General features: G+C 41.4%; 2 protein-coding genes across 3 annotated transcripts in view; one reads left to right on the top strand and one right to left on the bottom strand.

Annotated features, from left to right (window-relative positions):
* Nucleotides 1–2,546, bottom strand: part of DHX57 (DExH-box helicase 57) — a 43,570-nt gene extending 41,024 nt beyond the window's left edge. For both annotated transcript variants that reach the window (XM_063301978.1, XM_063301984.1), the window contains exons 1-3: nucleotides 2,359–2,546; nucleotides 699–833; nucleotides 138–311 (exon numbers count right to left, since the gene is read on the bottom strand). In XM_063301978.1, the coding sequence (XP_063158048.1) occupies nucleotides 138–311; nucleotides 699–833; nucleotides 2,359–2,525 (476 nt within the window). In that variant the 5' untranslated portion in view covers nucleotides 2,526–2,546. The remainder of the gene's footprint in view (nucleotides 1–137; nucleotides 312–698; nucleotides 834–2,358) is intronic.
* Nucleotides 2,547–4,104: 1,558 nt separating this feature from the next.
* Nucleotides 4,105–20,091, top strand: MORN2 (MORN repeat containing 2). The gene is made up of 5 exons (XM_063289905.1): nucleotides 4,105–4,143; nucleotides 4,723–4,773; nucleotides 6,054–6,160; nucleotides 18,338–18,474; nucleotides 19,616–20,091. The coding sequence occupies exons 1-5, from the start codon at nucleotides 4,137–4,139 to the stop codon at nucleotides 19,716–19,718; spliced, it is 405 nt and encodes a 134-aa protein (XP_063145975.1). The 5' UTR covers nucleotides 4,105–4,136; the 3' UTR covers nucleotides 19,719–20,091.
* Nucleotides 20,092–20,319: the final 228 nt, after the last annotated feature.

Consider the following 20,319-nt stretch of genomic DNA (forward strand, 5'->3'; position numbering starts at 1 on the left):
ACCCAAAACTGTCTTGCTATTAGTTGAGCTGCTAGATCCTGAATTCAGTGTGTTATTCCTTCAAGTAACTGCAACTATCCATTCCAGTCATGATTCCCAGATTATAGTCTTGATTTTATAGATGCAAAAATAATTACCTGGAAAGCTTATGCACAGCAAAAGATGACACTTCTGTCTCTAGCACATGTGCCACTGGCGCTTGAGAAGCAGCTCCTGAACTGGTTTTAGAGAATGCATTGTCACCCGACCAGAACTGTTCATCTTCAAGACAAACTAATTCACTGCAGTCATCTGTGCCTGATATAAGTGTCCTGAAAGCATAAGATATTCCTGGGACTACAATTGATAAATCAGACTAAATTGGAGGGTTGGAATTATACAAAATGGCTTTATACTCTCCTCTCTCACGGCTGAAGTGGTTTTACTTAATTGTTCAGAAGTAGAAATCAACTGTCTCTGTTATGTAAAACATGCAGCCACTTTGGGTTAAATAAACACTTTGCTTTTTCCTCCAGGATGGGTACAAAATCTTGTTTGTTAACTCAATCAACAGATTAAAATATGCTAAATTGTATCTCATAATTACATACTGTGAAATGCCTATTCAGTTACAAGACTAATTAAAAGGTTTTCATATACAATTCTGTGACATGTCATGTTTAAGGAATAAGTAAATTGTGTTTTTAAAAAAAACTCACTTTGAACCAGAAGCCAGCTCCTGCCCCTTGAGCTCACAAAGAAGTTCTTTCACTCTCTTCTGATTTTCTGAAGTCATATGAAGAGTCTGCAGAGGTGTTTTGGTCTTGGATGCATGCTTGGTCTGTCCATTTTCTCTATTAACAGAATTTGATGTACAGAAAAAAAAATTACAAATATGTTCAAGTAGTGTAAAATGCATACCAAGATACATAAAATTCATTAGTTAAAATTATGACGAAAATGACAATTGTACTGGATCAATTTCATATCCATCTTCTGATGTTAGCAAATTCTCAGACAGGGTGGAGAGAGTAAGGAAGATTGGCAAGATGGTTGCTAAAGCAATGAGGGGAAAAACATATATTAAGCCCAAAACAAGCAGAAAGTACACAAAAATGACCCAGACACTTCCCTAATTCACATGGGTATAAGAAGAGGAGGCAGTACAGCACAACCAAACTTGCAAGATTCTGATACTATAGCCACTTTCAATAAAACTAATCTTAGCCTTTCTGTGGAGTTGATTCCTGGTTTGACCTATTACTAATATTTAATACACCTTCATTACAGAAACCAAGGTAAGCTCTATAATGAGCACAATGAACCTAAATGGACTGCAGGATCAATCTACCATGTGTTCTTGTTGATTATGAACTGCTTTTTAAACAAGTCTTTTCCCCCCAAAATACAACACATTCCTTATCTGCTTAATACTTTCTATTCAGTATATATCTATTTTTATTGCACAATCAATAGATTATAACAAAATATGAATCTGTATCTATTATTTTATTTATTATTCTTCACTTAGTGCCACCATCTTATTGTATCATGGAAAACAATTAGCAGCACCCATCTGAGTGAGATGGGCAGTGAATAAATTTGATATATAAATAAATAATCCCCTTCCATCTGTGTTAAATAATACCACTTCCTGAGGTATCTGATATTATAATCACTAAGGTTTTTTTAGTTTTGTCTCCCATATCTGAGAATTAATATATTGTGGAAAAAGAACTCTGTTCTGGCTTTTAGCTTTTGTCAAAGATCTTCCTCTGCAGGAGTCAGTATGGGACAGTCATTGATAAATATTTTAACTGACAGTAAATTTCACATGGCATGTCTAAGAAGCATATAAAAGTGTTGCAACTGAGAGATGTGACTATATAGCATCACAATAGGCTTTATTAAAGAACATTAAACTATTGCCTGCTTACTCTGGTTGCATATACCTTCCACTTCCCATTTTTTCATACACATGCCATTCCCATCATTGCTCCCTTAAGAGTTAAATAAAAAAGAGCTTACTTTTGATGTGATGCAGTTAAAAAAAAAGCCTTTTTCCTGTTTCAACGAGAGAAAGAGCTTATTACTCTTCAGCAGGACAAGCCTTGGCACTGGGGCAGAAAAAGAGATAGGAACAGGGGAAGAAGAGCTAGGTAGGGAACACCTACATGTCTTGGTCGTACACTCAGAGGTAGTGGGCTCCCCCTCACTGGATGTGTTCAAGTACAGATTAGAGACAGCCATCTCTCTGGGATGCTTCATTTCAGATCTGTGCACTGAGCACAGGGCTGGCATCAATGGACTAAACATTCCTTCCTAACTCTATGATTCTACATTCAGTTCATGTTCTGAAGCAAAATTCATTTTGCTAACCTGTCTGCTTTTTTTGTTCCACTGAAAACACAGAAATCATAATCCCAATTTTTGTCCGAGCCTTTTTTGTTGCCAGTGGCTTGCAGCTTGTTGCCACCACCTGCTCCTCCTCCCCCTTTTCTTCCTCCACTGTTTGGTCTCCCTCTTCTCTTTACCGAAGAACTCATTTTTTAGCTAAAAGGAAAAAAAAACAATGAAACAAAATGATCAAGAATGAAGTATAGCACTAGGTTCATTACATAACACACAGTAAAGGTATCAATTATTACTTGTCATCATTCATTGATCAGCCCTCTCCTACAGCGCATGACAAACAGAGTAGGATTTATTTGCTTATTTATTTACTTTTATCTATTCCATTTACTTTGGCCACAGTATTTGTATGTTATCTATAAGAATAATAATATATTTAGCACTAAGGGTTCACTTGAGACATGAGCAACAGTATAGCATACTCCATTAGATCAAATTTAAATCAATAAAATTAATTAAATTATATCTGTAAAGATGTATATAACTACAGTTGCATTTCATGCTATGAGCTACATTCAGTATTGGTTCACTACTCTCCAATTACATTCATCAATGTCACCAGAAGAGTAAGCAGCAGCCCTTCTGATCTATTACTTTTTGCTGAATTTGGTAACTAAACCCTTGGAGAGTATAGCTGCCTGTTTCTCCCCCTTTTCTATCTCTTTTCATTTTATGGAGGGCCTCCTGGATTGCAAACAGTTATTTTATTAACATTGCAAGGAACTCTGGGATTGGAGGGGTGGGGTGAAAAGCAAGGTAAAAATCTTTAAATAAATCGTAATAAATTATGTACAAATTTATTATGAATTATAATATAAATTATATACTATATGACATATATCATTCTAGTATAAACTATAATAAATCACAATAAATTATATACTCTCTAACTGAACATATCACTGCTTACTTTTGGGGGGGAGTAGCCACAGTATTCACAATAAAAAATAGGAAAAACCATAGAGAATTGCTGTTGGTGACCAGTAGACAGTCTATTGAACTAATTATCCAGTAGACAGTCTATTGAACTAATTATCCAGTGTAGCATTACGCTTCCTGTGAATCAATCTCTATAGTCCAGTATGTTTGCTTAGCTACAGCACTTCCTGGTCTAAGTCAGATCTACTCCTCAGTGCCACTAATCTAGGAGCCTCCTTAAGGATATACGTCAGGCGCCAAGCCTGAGACATCCTTCTGCAAAGAGCATCCGCTACAATTATTCTAAAAAGCCACACCGCATCACATAAACCGCATACACACTGGGCTGAAATTCCTCGTTTCCCTCAATAGTTTTCTTTCAGGCATGTCATGCTCAGCGTTTCCAGAGAGCTTTTCACAAAGCTCACAGCCTCCCTGTATGTACTAAAGCAGTCCTCCTCAATCTGGTGACTCTAAATGCGTTAGGCGTCCCCCCAAAGGGTCAGACATGACTCGGTGCTTGCACAGGGGACCTTTCACCTTTCACGCCCTTCTACTCCCCGGACATTTGCCCTGTTGGCAGGGAATGATGCAACTAGTAAGCCAGAACTAAAGGTCACCCCGCTAGAGAAGATCGCCCTAAAGGCATCCCAATATCACTCCCCCTCCATAAATACAAACCTTTCTCTCCTTATTTCCTTTAGAAAGTCACCTCCTACCAGAAATCGGAATTAAAACCCCACCACTCGTCAATCACCCGGAAGTAAAAGGCTTTCACTTCCTGTAAACCTCGTCGCCACAGCAACCGCGTGTGTATCTTTCAAGTTATGTCCGGTGAGTGGCGATTCCGATCCGAGCGGCTCGCGTTGATGGAAGGGTCGTTTTAAAAAAAAACAACCCAAAAGGGAAGGTGTTTCAGGAACGAAACCAAAAACTTACATCAGCTTCAGTATAGGAAGATTTTGCCCTTTTCCAATCAAATGTTGCTTATTAACGTATAGATGGTTTTGCTCTCAAAGATCAGTAAGTGCAGAATACTTCATGGTTGACAGGTGGGATGAACTAAGCTCGAGCAGATGATGATTATCCCTTTTTTAATATATATAACTAAAGGCAGTGAACATACATAATACTCTTGCTTGCTGTTTTTCCCACAATAGCAACCCTGCGAGGTGGGTTGGGCTCAGAGAGAGTGACTGGCCCAAAGTCCCCCAGCCTGTTTTCATACTTAAGGGAGGCCTAAAACTCACAGTCTCCCCGTTTCTATGCCAGAGCCTGAACCTTAAAATCTTAACCACTACACCAAACGTGCTCTCTTTCTCCATACATGTACATGTACATATACACACATATTTTATATTTAGGCTGAAGGATGCTTTTCAAAATCAGTAAAACTATATTCTTTCTCAACAGGTTCTGAAGTTTACAAAATATCATTTATATTTCCAAATCAAGACAAGTATGGTAAATATTTTCAGATAACTATATTATAATTCGTTGGTGAAAGATTACAGAGACCTGCAGGCACCCTTTCTCCTTCTCAGTTGCTCAAGGAGCAACCAGGTTCTGAGATTTTCCCTTCTCAGGTAGGACCTGATAATAATTGCAGTCTCTAATTACCTTTATTAAGGGACTGCAAAGCCTGGTCAAACCTGCAAGAGACCATATTTAAGGTTCCAGCAAGGTAAGACCCTTGCTCTAAGATTAGAGGAATTTTTATTAAGATAAGTACAATTGTAAGCCATATAAGATAAACTTTTAGAGCTATAACAATAAGGAAGCTGTTATTTTTATGCTAATTGCTCTTTGCTATAAAAATTTCCACGGTTGCATGACCTTTGACTTTGCTGTCTACCTGCAGTTTCAGCAGGCACCTTAGTAGTTAATGTTTTCCACAACTGATAGGTGTTTGCTAATATTTAATTTGGATTTTTAAATGCTATATTATTAATATTGTAATAGAAGAGCAAACAATAGCAATAATAGTTATCTTTTTATCCAGCTGATCCTTTAACCAGATAAGAGCTGGTTAAAGCCGGCATTATCAGATTCAGTTCTTGACATTTTAAAAAATTGTTGCTAACTTTGCAGTCCTTCCACAAATAATAGAGTGAGCCTGCTTAACACTGGCCCGTCTCCTTAAGTTGCCAAGGCCAGATACCTCAGTCAGTTTGCTGCTTGCTTGCTTCCTTATTTGCTTATTTACTTTGCCCTTATCTGAAAAAATGGAGGAAGGGTGAGAAGGCTGGTGGCACGATCGCAGACAGAGCCATTGCACGTAGTGTTGGGGCAGCTAGTTCCAGTTGGCAACCATTTGTGCCTGCAAACCAAAAATCAAGGTCCAAACAATATGCCGGATGATGTTAAGACAAGCTAACTAAAACAAAGTCATAGTTTCATATTGTGGTTACAAGAAAGCTCCTTAACTGCAGTCTGATCAATAGCATGGTTTGGACAACAAACTAAGCCAAACCACAATATACTGTATCTTAGCATATTGTGGAAATGAGATGGTAAACTGACACTGTGATTCAGATCTGAAAAGTATTAACATTTTTAAACAGAAGGAATAGAATAACAAACTATGATGTTTAGGACATGGTGAAATTATTAACATGTTATGCCAAGATTCTGATGAATCTGTGAAGGATTTTAACTCATTAAATGTTACTTGATTAATATGAGTAACTTGTTTATTTATTTTATTGGGTTTTTCCATCCTGCATTGCCTTTTGCTTCATTAGATGGTGACTGTACAAGAACACCTGATGGAGTTCTTGAGAGAAATGGATATGGAGTTCATACTACTGCAAATGGAATTATTTATCGTGGAACATGGAAGAATGATAAGGTACATTTCTACAAATGTCTAAAAACATGCAATAATTAAATATTTCTGCTATTAATATAATGTCAGTATTCTAATATTCATACTTAGATAACATTCCTAAATATTAGTTAAAAGCAAAAAACATTAGGATGTGCTCTGGCTTAACTGTTTGCTCTTCCGGAGCAAGAGTGGGCAGCCTGTAGTTTGTAAATCACATGATGGTCTGAACTGTGCAACCCACCATGGATGCCCCATTGACATCACATCTCTTTAGCAGCTCACTTGTTGCTAGCTGGTTTGTTTGTTTGTTTTATAGTATGGCATAGCAGTTTGCTGGGAAACCCTTGTGAAACCCAGCAGCCAGATGTGGAGACTATTTAGCCGTGACAAGTCATGTTGTCCAAGGTGCACCATGAGGAGGCTAGTCTACATTGCACCGAGTTGGGCTGAGAGAAAGTGACTGGCCCAAGGTCACCCAACCGGCTTTCATGCCTAAGGCAGGACTAGAACTCACAGACTCCTGGTTTTTAGCCCAGCACCTTAACCACTAGACCAAACTGGCTCTCTTGTTGCTAGCTGGTAGGTAGAGGCCATATTTATATACAGGTAGTCCTCGAGGTACAATGGCAATTGGGACCAGAACTTCCATCACTAAGCAATATGGTTGTAAAGTGCAACATCATGTGACCGCATTGTTTAGTGACAGCAATCCCTGCAGTCCCATTGCTGTCATTAAGTGAGGATCATGGGTCCTTAAGTGAGCACCTCCTTGCAACTTTGTGCTGGCTTCCAACAACCAAAGCCAGTGGGGAACCCAACAGGAAGTTGCAAGTCCCAGGTGGCTGGCAGGCAGATAAGTGGCTGCTGCTGGAGAGGAGAGGAGAGGGGGTGCGTGGGTGGCTGGCGAGGTATAGCATGAGCATGGTGGGGCTTGGGGTGGCTGCTGCCAGGTGAGGGAGGGAGTGTGAGGGTGCACAAGTGGCCAGGGAGGCACGGCACAAATGCAGTAAGGCTTGAGGAGGGTGCATGAGAGTGTGTGTGTGTGGGGGAGGAGATGCAGCCCAACCGCAGTGGGGCTTGGGGTGGCCACTGCCAGGTGGGGGGGGGGGCGGAGGAGGCGGGGCACAAGCTCATTGAGATTCGGGGAGGGTGTGCGAGGGTGCACAAGTGGCCGGGGAGGGTGCACGAGTGGCTGGGGGGGCACAGCTCAAGTGCAGCAAGGCTTGGGGAATGTGCGTGAGGGTGTGTGGATGGCTGGGGAGGTGCAGCATGAGTGCAGGGGGGCTGGGGGAGGGTGCATGAGTGGGGGAGACTTCCCCATTGACTTTGTGTACCACAGGATGTTGCAACTGTTGTAAGGGTGAGCCGGTTGCCAAGCACCTAGATTGCGATCACGTGACCATGGGGGTGCTGTGACAGTCAGAACTTCAAGGACCAGTCATAACCACCACTTGTTCAGCGCCATTTTAACTCTGAATGGTCTCTGAATGAGTGGTCACTAACCAAGGATTACCTGTACATACTAATATACATGGTCAGGTGATATTTGATTTTTGGGCTACTGGGAAATAATACGTGGAGGCTAATGTCAAGTCCATACTATAGGGCACAATTCAAGAAGCAAGCATCACAGACTTCAATGAGGGGTTTAAATGTATATAAATATACATTTAATATATATATGTGTCCTTCCATGCACCTACACAAGCAGTGTAGCTCTCTGATCTGAAAAAAGCTGGACATTAAGAAAATAGACACTTTTGAATTATGGATTTGGGGATGGTTGCTAAGAGTATCATGTACTGCAAGAAGAACCTAGAGTCAGTCCTGGAAAAAATAAAAACTGATTGTTCCAATGAAGCAGCGATTAGCAAGCAGAAACTCACATTCTTGGGTGTGTGATACAAACAGATGATGAATTAGGGAAAAATGAGTGTGCAAGTCAGGGTTGAGGGAAGTAGAAAGAAAAGACAACAGTAAAGAGGATGGGAAGGAGCAGGAATATCAATGGGATCCTCTGGAAGTGCTGTGGTACTAGAGAAAAATAGAGATAGAGAACATTCAGTGACCAGAATTTGAACCTGATGGCATCAAACTAATTGACTTAAGAAATCTCAGTGAATAAATAAAACTAGGATTATATCCAATGGTAGCTTCATTTTTACTGGAAAGTACCTCTATTTAAACATCTTGGAACCTTCCATGCCGTATCTTCTTCAATTCCAATGGTTCCCCCCAGCTTTCCATGGCAATTTCTCATGGGGATTTAAGTAGGTAGGAATGGAGAATCAGTGAAAATCAGATGTCCAAATTTATGAAAATGTATATACACACAAATATACACTCTTGCTATTTATCTTGTATACAACTTTCTGGTATCTCAGCCATTGTCTTGTTTTAGTACAAGCAGAGCAAGTATATTGTTAGAACATTTAGTTGGCCCTTCTGCCTTAAGCAGAATGAAGGGTGAGAGTTCATGATGCATCACAGTTTTCCTAATTGTTCTCCTCCTCCCAATGCTAAAGCTGCAAAGTAAGGGAAGGGCTAGTTATCCAGTGTGTGAGTTTTTCTTGTTCTGAGACACTCACAAAAGAGTATTGTCACCTAAAATGTTTTGAGAGATGCCAGGTGTCAGATTCCCTGATCAAAGGTTTCACAGAAACCCTTATGAGGGCATCTCCCATCATGTCATTCTCAAAGGTTGCAGGATGGGTGGGGTGTGTGAAGTTGGAGTGTAAAGGGGTTGTTTTGGCTATGGAGCACATCAAGGACACGAGGTTGAGATAAGACAGGAATACCATCTGGATGGGAGGGGGAGTGACATGCTTCATGGGAAAGGGGACTAGCTAAGGGAATGTAGTTTAAATTAGGTTTTGGTGGGAATTCTTTATTCGCAGCTTGCCTTCTGTACCGTTCATTACGCTTCATTAAAACAGTTCAAAGAAATCCAGCTTCTTGACTGTGTGTGTGTGAATGCTTGAATGAGCAGGTGCTGACATTAAGCTGCGAATCCATAATTCGAAAACTCTTCCTGAAAAAGCAATCAGCTGAGAGTTGACGAACCATGCCTAATCCTGGGCTAAGCAGCCATCGCCTCTGCCGTCATCGGAGAGAACTGTGCTATATGCCAAAGTGGCAGAAGAAAAAATTGAGACAGAGGAGAGTTTGGGGAGCGGAGACAGTGAGTGTGAGGTGGAAACCCGGCTCAACCAGACAGAGTTAGAAAGTGCCCTCCACTCCCTAAATTTTGTGACAGAACCCCAGACGCCAAGCGTTATTATTGAAGAACCACAGGCGGCACCTTCCCAGGTAGGTGCCAGGGAAGACGAGGCAAGACCTCCTTTACCCGTAGACACCCAAATAATAGTGTGAAGTCCGGGGTCGCATAGAACCATTCCAGATCCTAATGGAACTCCCCAAGACATCTGCAATCTAGAAGCTAGGATGTCTGCCATGGAAGTGGTCTTGCAGCAGGTATCGAGAACTCTGGAGACCATGGCATACCCTTTGGCAGAAATCTCGACTCAGCTGTCAAGAGCAGAGTTGCCAATCGGGCGAGGGAGACAGCATACCCTAACCCCAATCCGGGATTTCGAATCACCAGTGAGATGCAGGCGGAATGGAGGCCACCCAGAGAGCCAAGGAGATGGAGGGAAAGCACTAGCCAGCGGGGCAACCCAGGGCGCAGCCCCAAAGGATATACAGGTCAAGTCTGATGGCGACCCACGACAGTTGGTGTTTTTCCTGACCACAGTTTCCATATACATGAGAGAGTATGGTTCCTGTTTCCCCATGGAGTACAAGAAAGTTAGCCAAGTGGGTGCCAGGCTCAGAGGGCCAGCTGCTGAGTGGTTTGTGCAGTTGCACGATGCGAGTGCCCCAGAACTGGGTAGCTTGCGGGAGTTCATGAAAGCCCTGAGAGACCGCTTCGAGGACCCACTGGATAAGATGAGAGCAAAAACCGGCATCCAACAGCTTAGGCAAGGGGGGCGAACTGTGGTGGAGTATGCCATGGAGTTCAAAGCCCTTGCTGGAAAAGTTATGGACTGGTCTGAAACCACTAAGATTGACTACTTTAAGGGGGGATTACAGCCAGAAATTCTTAGGTGGGCACTCTGCCGTGGAGACCCCCCCACTTTGAAAGATTGGATCTGCCTGGCAGGGGAGGTAGAGAATACCCAGTACCAATTCCGCCAGCAGCTTCAAGCTCAAGCAATGGGAAAAAATACAGTGGTGCCAAGTCAATTTCCTTTGCCCAGGAAAGACCTTTCCGTGAGAGGGATGATCGGAAAGACAAAACTGGAAAGAAAAGGGCCTGTTTCAAGTCTGGGAAGGACACACACAGAGCAGCCGAATGCCCAGAAGCCGTAAAAGGAGCATCTAAACCAACTAAAACCCCACCGCCCAGACACAAGGCAGCAGCTGCAAGCATGCTGGCTTGAAAAGAACCCGAAATGGAAGCTCAACTGGACTCCAGAGAAGACTCCGAACAAGAAGTTCTGGAGCCAGTGGGAAACGAGTTTCACCTGTTCTAAATTGCACCTGCGAGCAGGTGGCAACTCCAGGGCGCAACGTACCTACTTCTGACATTTATGACAAAGACGACCCTTTGGTAAGTGATGATTGCCCCACCTTACTGGTGAAAGTATTATTTAAAAACTTAAGAACCAAGCACAAAGCCATTTTGATGGCAATGTTAGACTCTGGGTGCACCAAATGTTTAATACACCCTGCCCTCCTTGACACTCTAAGTCTAAAAACCAAGAAACTAAAAAATCCTATTATTTTTACGCAGATGGATGGCTCAGTTGCCCACAGGAGTCCCGTGGAATTCAGAACAGAGACTTTAGCAATGCGGCTAGGGGGGGATAAGGAAACCTTGCAGTTTTTTGTAGCCCCAATTGCCAACTACTCCATCATCCTGGGACTCCCATGGCTAAAAAGCAGAAAGCCACAGATCGATTGGGACTCAGGTGCTTTATTGTTTAACAAAGGAGTTGGCAACCTTTTTTCAGTACTCCAACTAGGGGAGAGGTGGCTGGAACCCTTCTTAACTGCTCCCCCTCCCCTGAAGTTTTGCTACAATCTGGCATTCCACCTGAATATGCAGACTTTATTGATGTCTTCGATGAGAAAGAGTGCGATCTCTTGCCTCCTCATAGAAAAACTGACTGTGCCATTGAAATAGACCCAAAGGCTAAACTACCAAAGCCTAAAATGTATGCCATGTCAGAGACTGAAAAAAACATCCTAAGGGAATTCATTGACAAAAACTTGGAGAGGGGGTTCATTGAGCCTGCCAATTCACCTTTGGCTGCCCCTGTGCTTTTTTGAGCGAAAAAAGATGGTTCTTTATGACTTTGCATGGACTACTGGGGAATAAATGCCATCGCAATTACCAATCAATACCCCCTCCTCCTAATGAAAGACATGCTGTCGCACCTGTCCAAGGGAAAATTGTTCACCGAACTTGACCTCAGAGAAGCCTATTTCCGAATTCGCATTCAGGAGGGGGATGAATGGAAAATGGCATTTAACTGCCCTCTTGGTTCCTATCAGTACAAGGTTTTCCCATTTGGGTTGGTAGGGGCTCCTGGAGTCTTTATGCAATATATCAGTGAGGTCCTTCATGAGCATTTGTACAAGGGGCTCCTGGTTTACCTGGATGACATTTTGATTTATTCTGACAATCTCAGGGACCATGTTAAACTTGTGAAAAAGGTTCTGTCCAAACTGAGAAATGCTGAACTGTATGCCAAACTTTCTAAATGTGAGTTCCATAAGTCACAACTGGACTATTTGGGCTACCGTATATCCTCAAAAGGAGTTGAAATGGATCCTGCGAAGGTCCAAGACATCATGGGTTGGGAACCCCCACACACCCACTGCCAACTTCAGAGTTTTCTCGGTTTCGCCAACTATTATCAAAATTTTATACCCCAATTTGCTCAAATTGCTTTACCTCTCACTGACTTATTAAAAACCAGGGGGAGGGGGGAAACCCACAAAATTACCCCCCCTGGGGCCAAACTTACATGGACTTCTGACTGTCAAACAGCTTTTGACAATTTGAAGCTGCTTTTCACCCATGAACCTATTCTCGCCCATCCAGACCCAACACACCCTTTTATCGTGCAAGCTGATGCTTCTGACTCAGCTACTGGGGCCATTTTAGTGCAAAAGGATGACACAGGTTTTCCTCGTCTTTGTACTTACCTATCACACAAGTTTTCTGACGCTGAGCGCAATTGGCCAATTTGGGAAAAAGAGGCTTTTGCTGTAAAAACTGCTCCTACATACTGGAGGTATCTCTTGGAATGTCCCTTTGATGTGTGGACTGATCATAAAAACCTCCAAGCCTTGCAAACTCCCAGAAAATTGAATGGAAAACAGATTCGTTGGGCTCAATTTTTTAACTGTTCCAATTTTACCCTTAATTTCCTTCCAGGTAAAAGGAACTTTTTGGCCGATGCGCTCTCTCACCTCCCTCAATATCACACAGCACAAACACAAATTGTAGACACTGTTTTCTCACAAAAGCAGCTTGGAATGGCTTGCGTAACGCGCAAACAAGCAGCTGGGAAAGTGAAAGTGCAGGCTGACTTAAAAGAGGAACTGCTTCAGGCGCTGCCTAAGGATCCCTGGCTACAATGTAACAAGGCTCAATTGACTGAAATTGACAACGTATGGTACTTCAGCAAAGGATCGTTACCTTGTCGTGGTGCTGGAGCTTGAGCACCTCAATGATGCCATGAGCTAAACCATGAAGGGCCACCCAAGATGGGAAGGTCATGACAGAGAGGTCAGACTAAATGCGATCCCTGGGGAAGGTAATGGCAACCCACCCCAGTATTCTTGCCGTGAAAACTAAATGGATAAGTACAACCAGAGATATGTCGGTATACCATCGGAAGATGAGACCCCCAGGTCGGAAGATTGTCAAAATGCTACTGGGGAGGAACAGAGGATGAGTTCAACTAGCCCCAGACGTGATGACGCAGCTAGCTCAAAGCCGAAAGGACGGCTAGCGGCCGACAGTGCTGGTGGTGAACCGCGAATCCGATGTTCTAAGATCAACACACCATTGGAACCTGGAATGTAAGATCTATGAGCCAGGGCAAATTGGATGTGGTTATTGGTGAGATGTCAAGATTAAAGATAGACATTTTGGGTGTCAGTGAACTGAAATGGACTGGAATGGGCCACTTCACATCAAATGACCACCAGATCTACTACTGTGGACAAGAGGACGACAGAAGAAATGGAGTAGCCTTCATAATTAATAGTAAAGTGGCGAAAGCAGTGCTTGGATACAATCCAAAAAACAATAGAATGATCTCAATTCAAATTCAGGGCAAGCCATCTAACATCACAGTGATCCAAATATACGCCCCAACCACAGATGCTGAAGAAGCTGAAGTAGAGCAGTTCTATGAGGATCTGCAGCACCTACTGGATGACACGCCTAAAAGAGATGTTATTTTCATCACGGGAGACTGGAATGCTAAGGTGGGCAGTCAAATGACACCTGGAATTACAGGTAAGCATGGCCTGGGAGAACAAAACGAAGCAGGACATAGGCTGATAGAATTTTGCCAAGACAACTCACTCTGCATAACAAACACTCTCTTCCAACAACCTAAGAGACGGTTTTATACATGGACTTCACCAGATGGACAACACCGAAATCAGATTGACTACATCCTTTGCAGCCAAAGGTGGCGGACATCTATACAGTCGGTAAAAACAAGACCTGGAGCTGACTGTAGTTCAGATCACAAACTTCTTATTGCACAATTTAGGATCAGACTAAAGAGATTAGGGAAGTCCCACAGATCAGCTAGATATGAGCTCACTAATATTCCTAAGGAATATGCAGTGAAGGTGAAGAATAGATTTAAGGGACTGGACTTAGTAGATAGGGTCCCGGAAGAACTATGAAGTTTGCAACATTGTCCAGGAGGCGGCAAGAAAATACATCCCAAAGAAAGAGAAAACCAAGAATGCAAAATGGCTGTCTGCTGAGACACTAGAAGTAGCCCAAGAAAGAAGGAAAGCAAAAGGCAACAGTGATAGGGGGAGATATGCCCAATTAAATGCAAAATTCCAGAGGTTAGCCAGAAGAGATAAGGAATTATTTTTAAACAAGCAATGCGCGGAAGTGGAAGAAGACAATAGAATAGGAAGGACAAGAGACCTCTTCCAGAAAATTAGAAACATCGGAGGTAAGTTCCAGGCAAAAATGGGTATGATCAAAAACAAAGATGGCAAGGACCTAACAGAAGAAGAAGAGATTAAGAAAAGGTGGCAAGAATATACAGAAGACCTGTATAGGAAGGATAACAATATCGGGGATAGCTTTGACGGTGTGGTCAGGGAGCTAGAGCCAGACATCCTGAAGAGTGAGGTTGAATGGGCCTTAAGAAGCATTGCTAATAACAAGGCAGCAGGAGATGATGGCATCCCAGCTGAACTGTTCAAAATCTTGCAAGATGATGCTGTCAAGGTAATGCATGCTATATGCCAGCAAATTTGGAAAACACAAGAATGGCCATCAGACTGGAAAAAATCAACTTATATCCCCATACCAAAAAAGGGAAACACACAAACAATGCTCAAACTATCGAACAGTGGCACTCATTTCACATGCCAGTAAGGTAATGCTCAAGATCCTGCAAGGTAGACTTCAGCAATTCATGGAGTGAGAATTGCCAGATGTACAAGCTGGGTTTAGAAAAGGCAGAGGAACTAGGGACCAAATTGCCAATGTCCTCTGGATAATGGAAAAAGCCAGGGAGTTTCAGAAAAACATTTATTTCTGTTTTATTGACTATTCTAAAGCCTTTGACTGTGTGGACCATAACGAATTGTGGCAAGCTCTTAGTGGTATGGGGATACCAAGTCATCTTGTCTGCCTCCTGAAGAATCTGTATAACGACCAAGTAGCAACAGTAAGAACAGACCACGGAACAACGGACTGGTTTAAGATTGGGAAAGGAGTACGGCAGGGCTGTATACTCTCACCCTACCTATTCAACTTGTACGCAGAACACATCATGCGACATGCTGGGCTTGACGAATCCAAGGCTGGAGTTAAAATTGCTGGAAGAAACATTAACAATCTCAGATATGCAGATGATACCACTTTGATGGCTGAAAGCAAAGAGGAACTGAGGAGCCTTATGATGAAGGTGAAAGAAGAAAGTGCAAAAGCTGGCTTGCAGCTAAACATGAAAAAAACCAAGATTATGGCAACCAGCTTGATTGATAACTGGCAAATAGAGGGAGAAAATGTAGAAGCAGTGAAAGACTTTGTATTTCTAGGTGCGAAGATTACTGCAGATGCTGACTGCAGTCAGGAAATCAGAAGACGCTTAGTCCTTGGGAGAAGAGCAATGACAAATCTCGATAAAATAGTTAAGAGCAGAGACATCACACTGACAACAAAGGTCCGCATAGTTAAAGCAATGGTGTTCCCAGTAGTAACATATGGCTGCGAGAGCTGGACCATAAGGAAGGCTGAGAGAAGGAAGATCGATGCTTTGGAACTGTGGTGTTGGAGGAAAATTCTGAGAGTGTCTTGGACTGCAAGAAGGTCAAACCAGTCCATCCTCCAGGAAATAAAGCCAGACTGTCACTTGAGGGAATGATATTAAAGGCAAAACTGAAATACCTTGGCCACATAATGAGAAGACAGGACACCCTGGAGAAGATGCTGATGCTAGGGAGAGTGGAAGGCAAAAGGAAGAGGGGCCGACCAAGGGCAAGATGGATGGATGATATTCTAGAGGTGATGGGGGAGCTGGGTGTTGACGACCGACAGGAAGCTCTGGTGTCGGCTGGTCCATGAAGTCATGAAGAATCGGAAGCGACTAAACGAACAGACAACAATGGTACTCTAAGGGCAGAATCTACATTCCTGAGTCTCTTCGCAAAACCATTTTTCAGCGTTCCCATGATAGTAAATCTGCAGGTCATTTTGCCTTTACTAAAACTCTGCACTTGGTGAGACGCCAATTTTGGTGGCCCTCCCTTCGGGCTGATGTGCAATCGTACGTCACATCATGCCACGTCTGTGCCCAAGCAAAGAGAAAGCTGGGGAAACTGCAAGGACTGCTCCAAATGGTAGCCTCCCCAACGGCTCCCTGGAAGGAGATAGCCATGGATTTCATTATAGGTTTATCTGAGAGTAAAAATAAAACTGTGTTTTGGACTGTCATTGACTTGTTTTCCAAGCAAGCTCATTTTATACCCTGCACTAAATTCCCAACAGCTCAGCAATTAGCCAAGCTCTTTCTCATGCACATCTACAGAATTCACAGGTGTCCCACGCTGGCTGGTGCCACTTAGAATGGTCCGGTGCAGGTTTAAGCAAGCTGTGTGTGTGTGAATGCTTGAATGAGCAGGTGCTGACACCAGGGATCAGTTGAAAGCAAGATAAGGATTTGTTGAGAATGGCCAAGTCATTCTTCTGCTATGGAAACCCACTGGACAACTTCAGGCCAGTCATTATTTCCCAGTTCAGTTTACAGGGCTTTTGTGGGGAAAAATAAGAGAGAGAGTATTATATGATACTTTGAGCTCTGGGAGGAAAGGCAGGCTACATATCCAATAAATAATCCATCTCTGCTGAAATTGCTGTTATATCTTATAAAATATATATAACATAGATTATATTTTTAGCAATACTTTATTTTTCTAAAAATAGTCTTTCACCTCTGGTGCCATCATTTCAGTTCTGATTTTTTAATAGGAGTCTCAGAATTTAGTCTTTGTTCCCTTCCTTCTTATACCTTTTCTTTTAATTTCAGCTCTTGACTTTATAAATTAATGATACCCAGATTTATTTTTATATTCATCTTTAGGAATGCCAGCTTTGTGACCCGGCTCATACATTGTACTAAGCTATAATGTGGTTTGGTTATTCACCGTACCATGATTAAGCAAATGTCACCTTAGCATGAGTAAGCCCATTCTGCATAAACAACAGAAGCGTACAGTAAGTTAGGACAGTATGAATGAACTGTTTGAAAAACACTCCTCAGAATACCACGAATAGCCAGGAAACCAAACAAATGGATCATAGCCAAGAAAACAAACAAATAGCCCAGAATTCTCACGCAGTGGACAAATGGCAAGGGTCAAATTATATTTTGGATACCTTCTGCGAAGTCCTGGCTCTCTTGAGAAGTCTGTAAAGGTGGGAGGAAAGAGAAAAACAGGATGACCAGCAAGGTGGATGGATTCAATTTACAGCAGCAGTATGTACATCACTGGAAGATCTGAAGGACCAGGTTGAGGACAGATCATCCAGGAGAAAATCTATCGATATGGTCACTAAGAGTTGACATGGATTTGAGGTTACATGACTGTAATAATCATGGATGAATTCGGACTCACTTTCCATCTACATAGCATGAGGCTTCACATTGTTATGTTCACTGATTCAGTGTAGTTTATACATCGTAACGTTTCACATGCCATGGCGCTGACGCATGTTTCTGTTTGGGAGGGAGCTGCTGTGAGACCTTGTACCAAGCTCTGTATGTGAAATCAGTACAATGGAATGTGTTTGGGTTATTTTCTCTGCTCAAGGACTTTTCCGGCAGACCATCAGAAGCCGTTAGGAGCACCTGGGATTGTGAACTTGGGAAGATTCTACGGGGGGAGGGATTTCATTTGCACCGAGGCTTTTTCAGTTTGAATTTGGCGCGCTTTCATCATTCTCAGCTTTCTCTGTGATCCTGCATACTATTCTTTAATAAATCAGATATCTTTGAATTCCTGCTCATGAGTCTGATAGTGTTTTAGAATAGGCAACCTTTACACACATACTTTAGGATAGATCATAAGGAAGCAAGTTTTTATTGTCTTTCTAGGCCACTGCCACAATGTTTTTAAGTTATAAAAGAAGACAAACATTTAATTCTTTATCATCTGTTCTAAAACATGCTTAGCTTGATTCTGAGTTCATTCTTCTCAATGGGCTTAAAGGAGGTTAGTGCTACATAGGGTTGTTTACTTTTCCAGCTCAATCATATGCATGATTTTCTTAAAGTAAGCTATATCCTATTCAGCTGAACTTGTTCTGAGTTAATTTTGCGTAGGATGGCACCTTTAAATTTACTAAGTTTAGGAATATAATAATTGGAGTAATTTTATTAATATGTCTGACAATACCTCTTCTTGTTGAATTAGATGAATGGTTTAGGAAGGCTAGAACATCCTTCAGGTGCAGTTTATGAAGGTGAGTTCAAGAACAACATGTTGCATGGAATAGGAACCTATGTATTTCCCAGTGGAGCCAAGTATACTGGACAATTCAATGAAAACAAGTAAGTTGAAGAAAATTACTGCAAAAATTTATCTTGTTATCTTAACCAGAGTAATATATCTAGTTTTGTATTATAAATTTAGTCTTGGTTTATATAACACTCTAATCCAAAATATAGTTTGTTTGTTTCTGGCTTACTTTGTTGAGTCAACCTAGAAAACTCTGGCTTAGTCAACAGGCCATGGCTTAGCATTCTGTGTTAACTCAGGCTCATTCTGCCCTATCTCTGTAGGTGAGTGTGATCTCTTCAATTAATATTTCTAGAGTCAGTCATACTCTCAAAATCATGCTGATTTTGAAGATGATTGGGACAAATATCAGTAAACTAGTTATCGACCGATCCCTATATTGATTCCAGGGCTTGGTCCCAAGACTTCAGTCTGAAGGCAGGTGATGCAGCAGTTAACCAGGGCTGCATACTTCACCATAAGCTCCATGATATAAGCAATGATATCAGTGTCAACATTTTACTCTTATCTTACAGCTTTATGTTATGTGCTGCCTTGACTTGTTTGACAGTTAAGTGGCCTTAGAAATCTTATGCCATGCCATGCCATGCCATACAAAATGTAGAGTTCTGCAGGAACTTGATGGGGTTTTGTAAAAGACTGGGCACAAACAAAAGTTCACTTGAATGAAGTTAATTTTCTACCGCTAGAGCTTTGTCTCTTAATCAGGGGTTCCAGATTTTTTTTTTTGAAACAACAGGTTCCGTGGCCTGGAGAAATTTGAAAACCACTGGTCTAAGCAGCTGTCACATGTTTAACCCATTTAGGGTTTAAGAACCAGAGAGAAGACTTTTCCTGCTAGTGGGTCAATGGAGCTGACAGGATAGGAATATTACCATATATAGTTGGTGTCTAAAAAGATTTCAAGGTTTTAATTTGGCTATTTAAACTTCTTACAATATTTTATTATTTCTTCTACCATTTTTTGAATAATTTTATTGCTTTTGTATGGTGGTATTATTTGTCTTAATTACCTCATCTTACTGTTTTATGCAGAAAGACGATATAAAGATCCTAATTAAAATAATTAATAATTCAATATTGCTATTCTAGCAAACTGATGTCTCAGAGTTGTACACAATTATGGATAGTGTGTCGCTTTTGTTTAAGATACTGCTTTTGTTTTTATCTCAGGCTGGAAGGAAAAGGAGAATTTACAGACACACAAGGGCTGGAATGGGATGGCACCTTTCATTATACAGCAGCACCAGGGCTGAAGCTAAAGTTAGAAATGTAGAATATTTTGGACTGGAAGAGTAAAAGCAAATGTTTCTCTTACAAAGTTTTCAAGCAAATAATTTAATATTTAGCTTAATGGAAATAAACTATTGTTTTTAAAAATAAAGTTTAAACAGGTAAAATAAAGGTCTGTTCATCTTTTTAGCTTTCAGAATTTGACAAATCTTCATCTTTTTCTCTTTAATTGTACATATAAAATAAACATTCTAATCTTGAATAATGTCTTGTTCTAATAATTTTTATGAAATTAATGAAGAGTTCAGTATTAGCAGCTTTAACACTGAGACATTTGTGGGGGGGGGAAAGGAAGTGTGGAAAGCAAGGTAGAATATAATTGAATCAATATATCTATATAAATAATGTGTTTAAAGCCTGCCATTTTCATCAGTCTGTTTTCAGTTAATATATTAAACAAGAATTGAACTTACACCAATGCTTCTAGTGGATTACTTACCCTAAAGTTTGCATAAATCTGATGTAAAATCTAGCCTAGACCTTCGCGGAGATACTGATTTACACTGGGAGTTTGTTAGTATACAATTTATTTGAGGATTAACAAATATATAATTAAGTTTGTTAAAATATTTTAGCAATATTTT

The sequence above is a fragment of the Candoia aspera genome, chromosome 1, assembly GCF_035149785.1.
Source record: "Candoia aspera isolate rCanAsp1 chromosome 1, rCanAsp1.hap2, whole genome shotgun sequence".
In the NCBI taxonomy this organism is placed as follows: Eukaryota; Metazoa; Chordata; class Lepidosauria; order Squamata; family Boidae; genus Candoia; species Candoia aspera.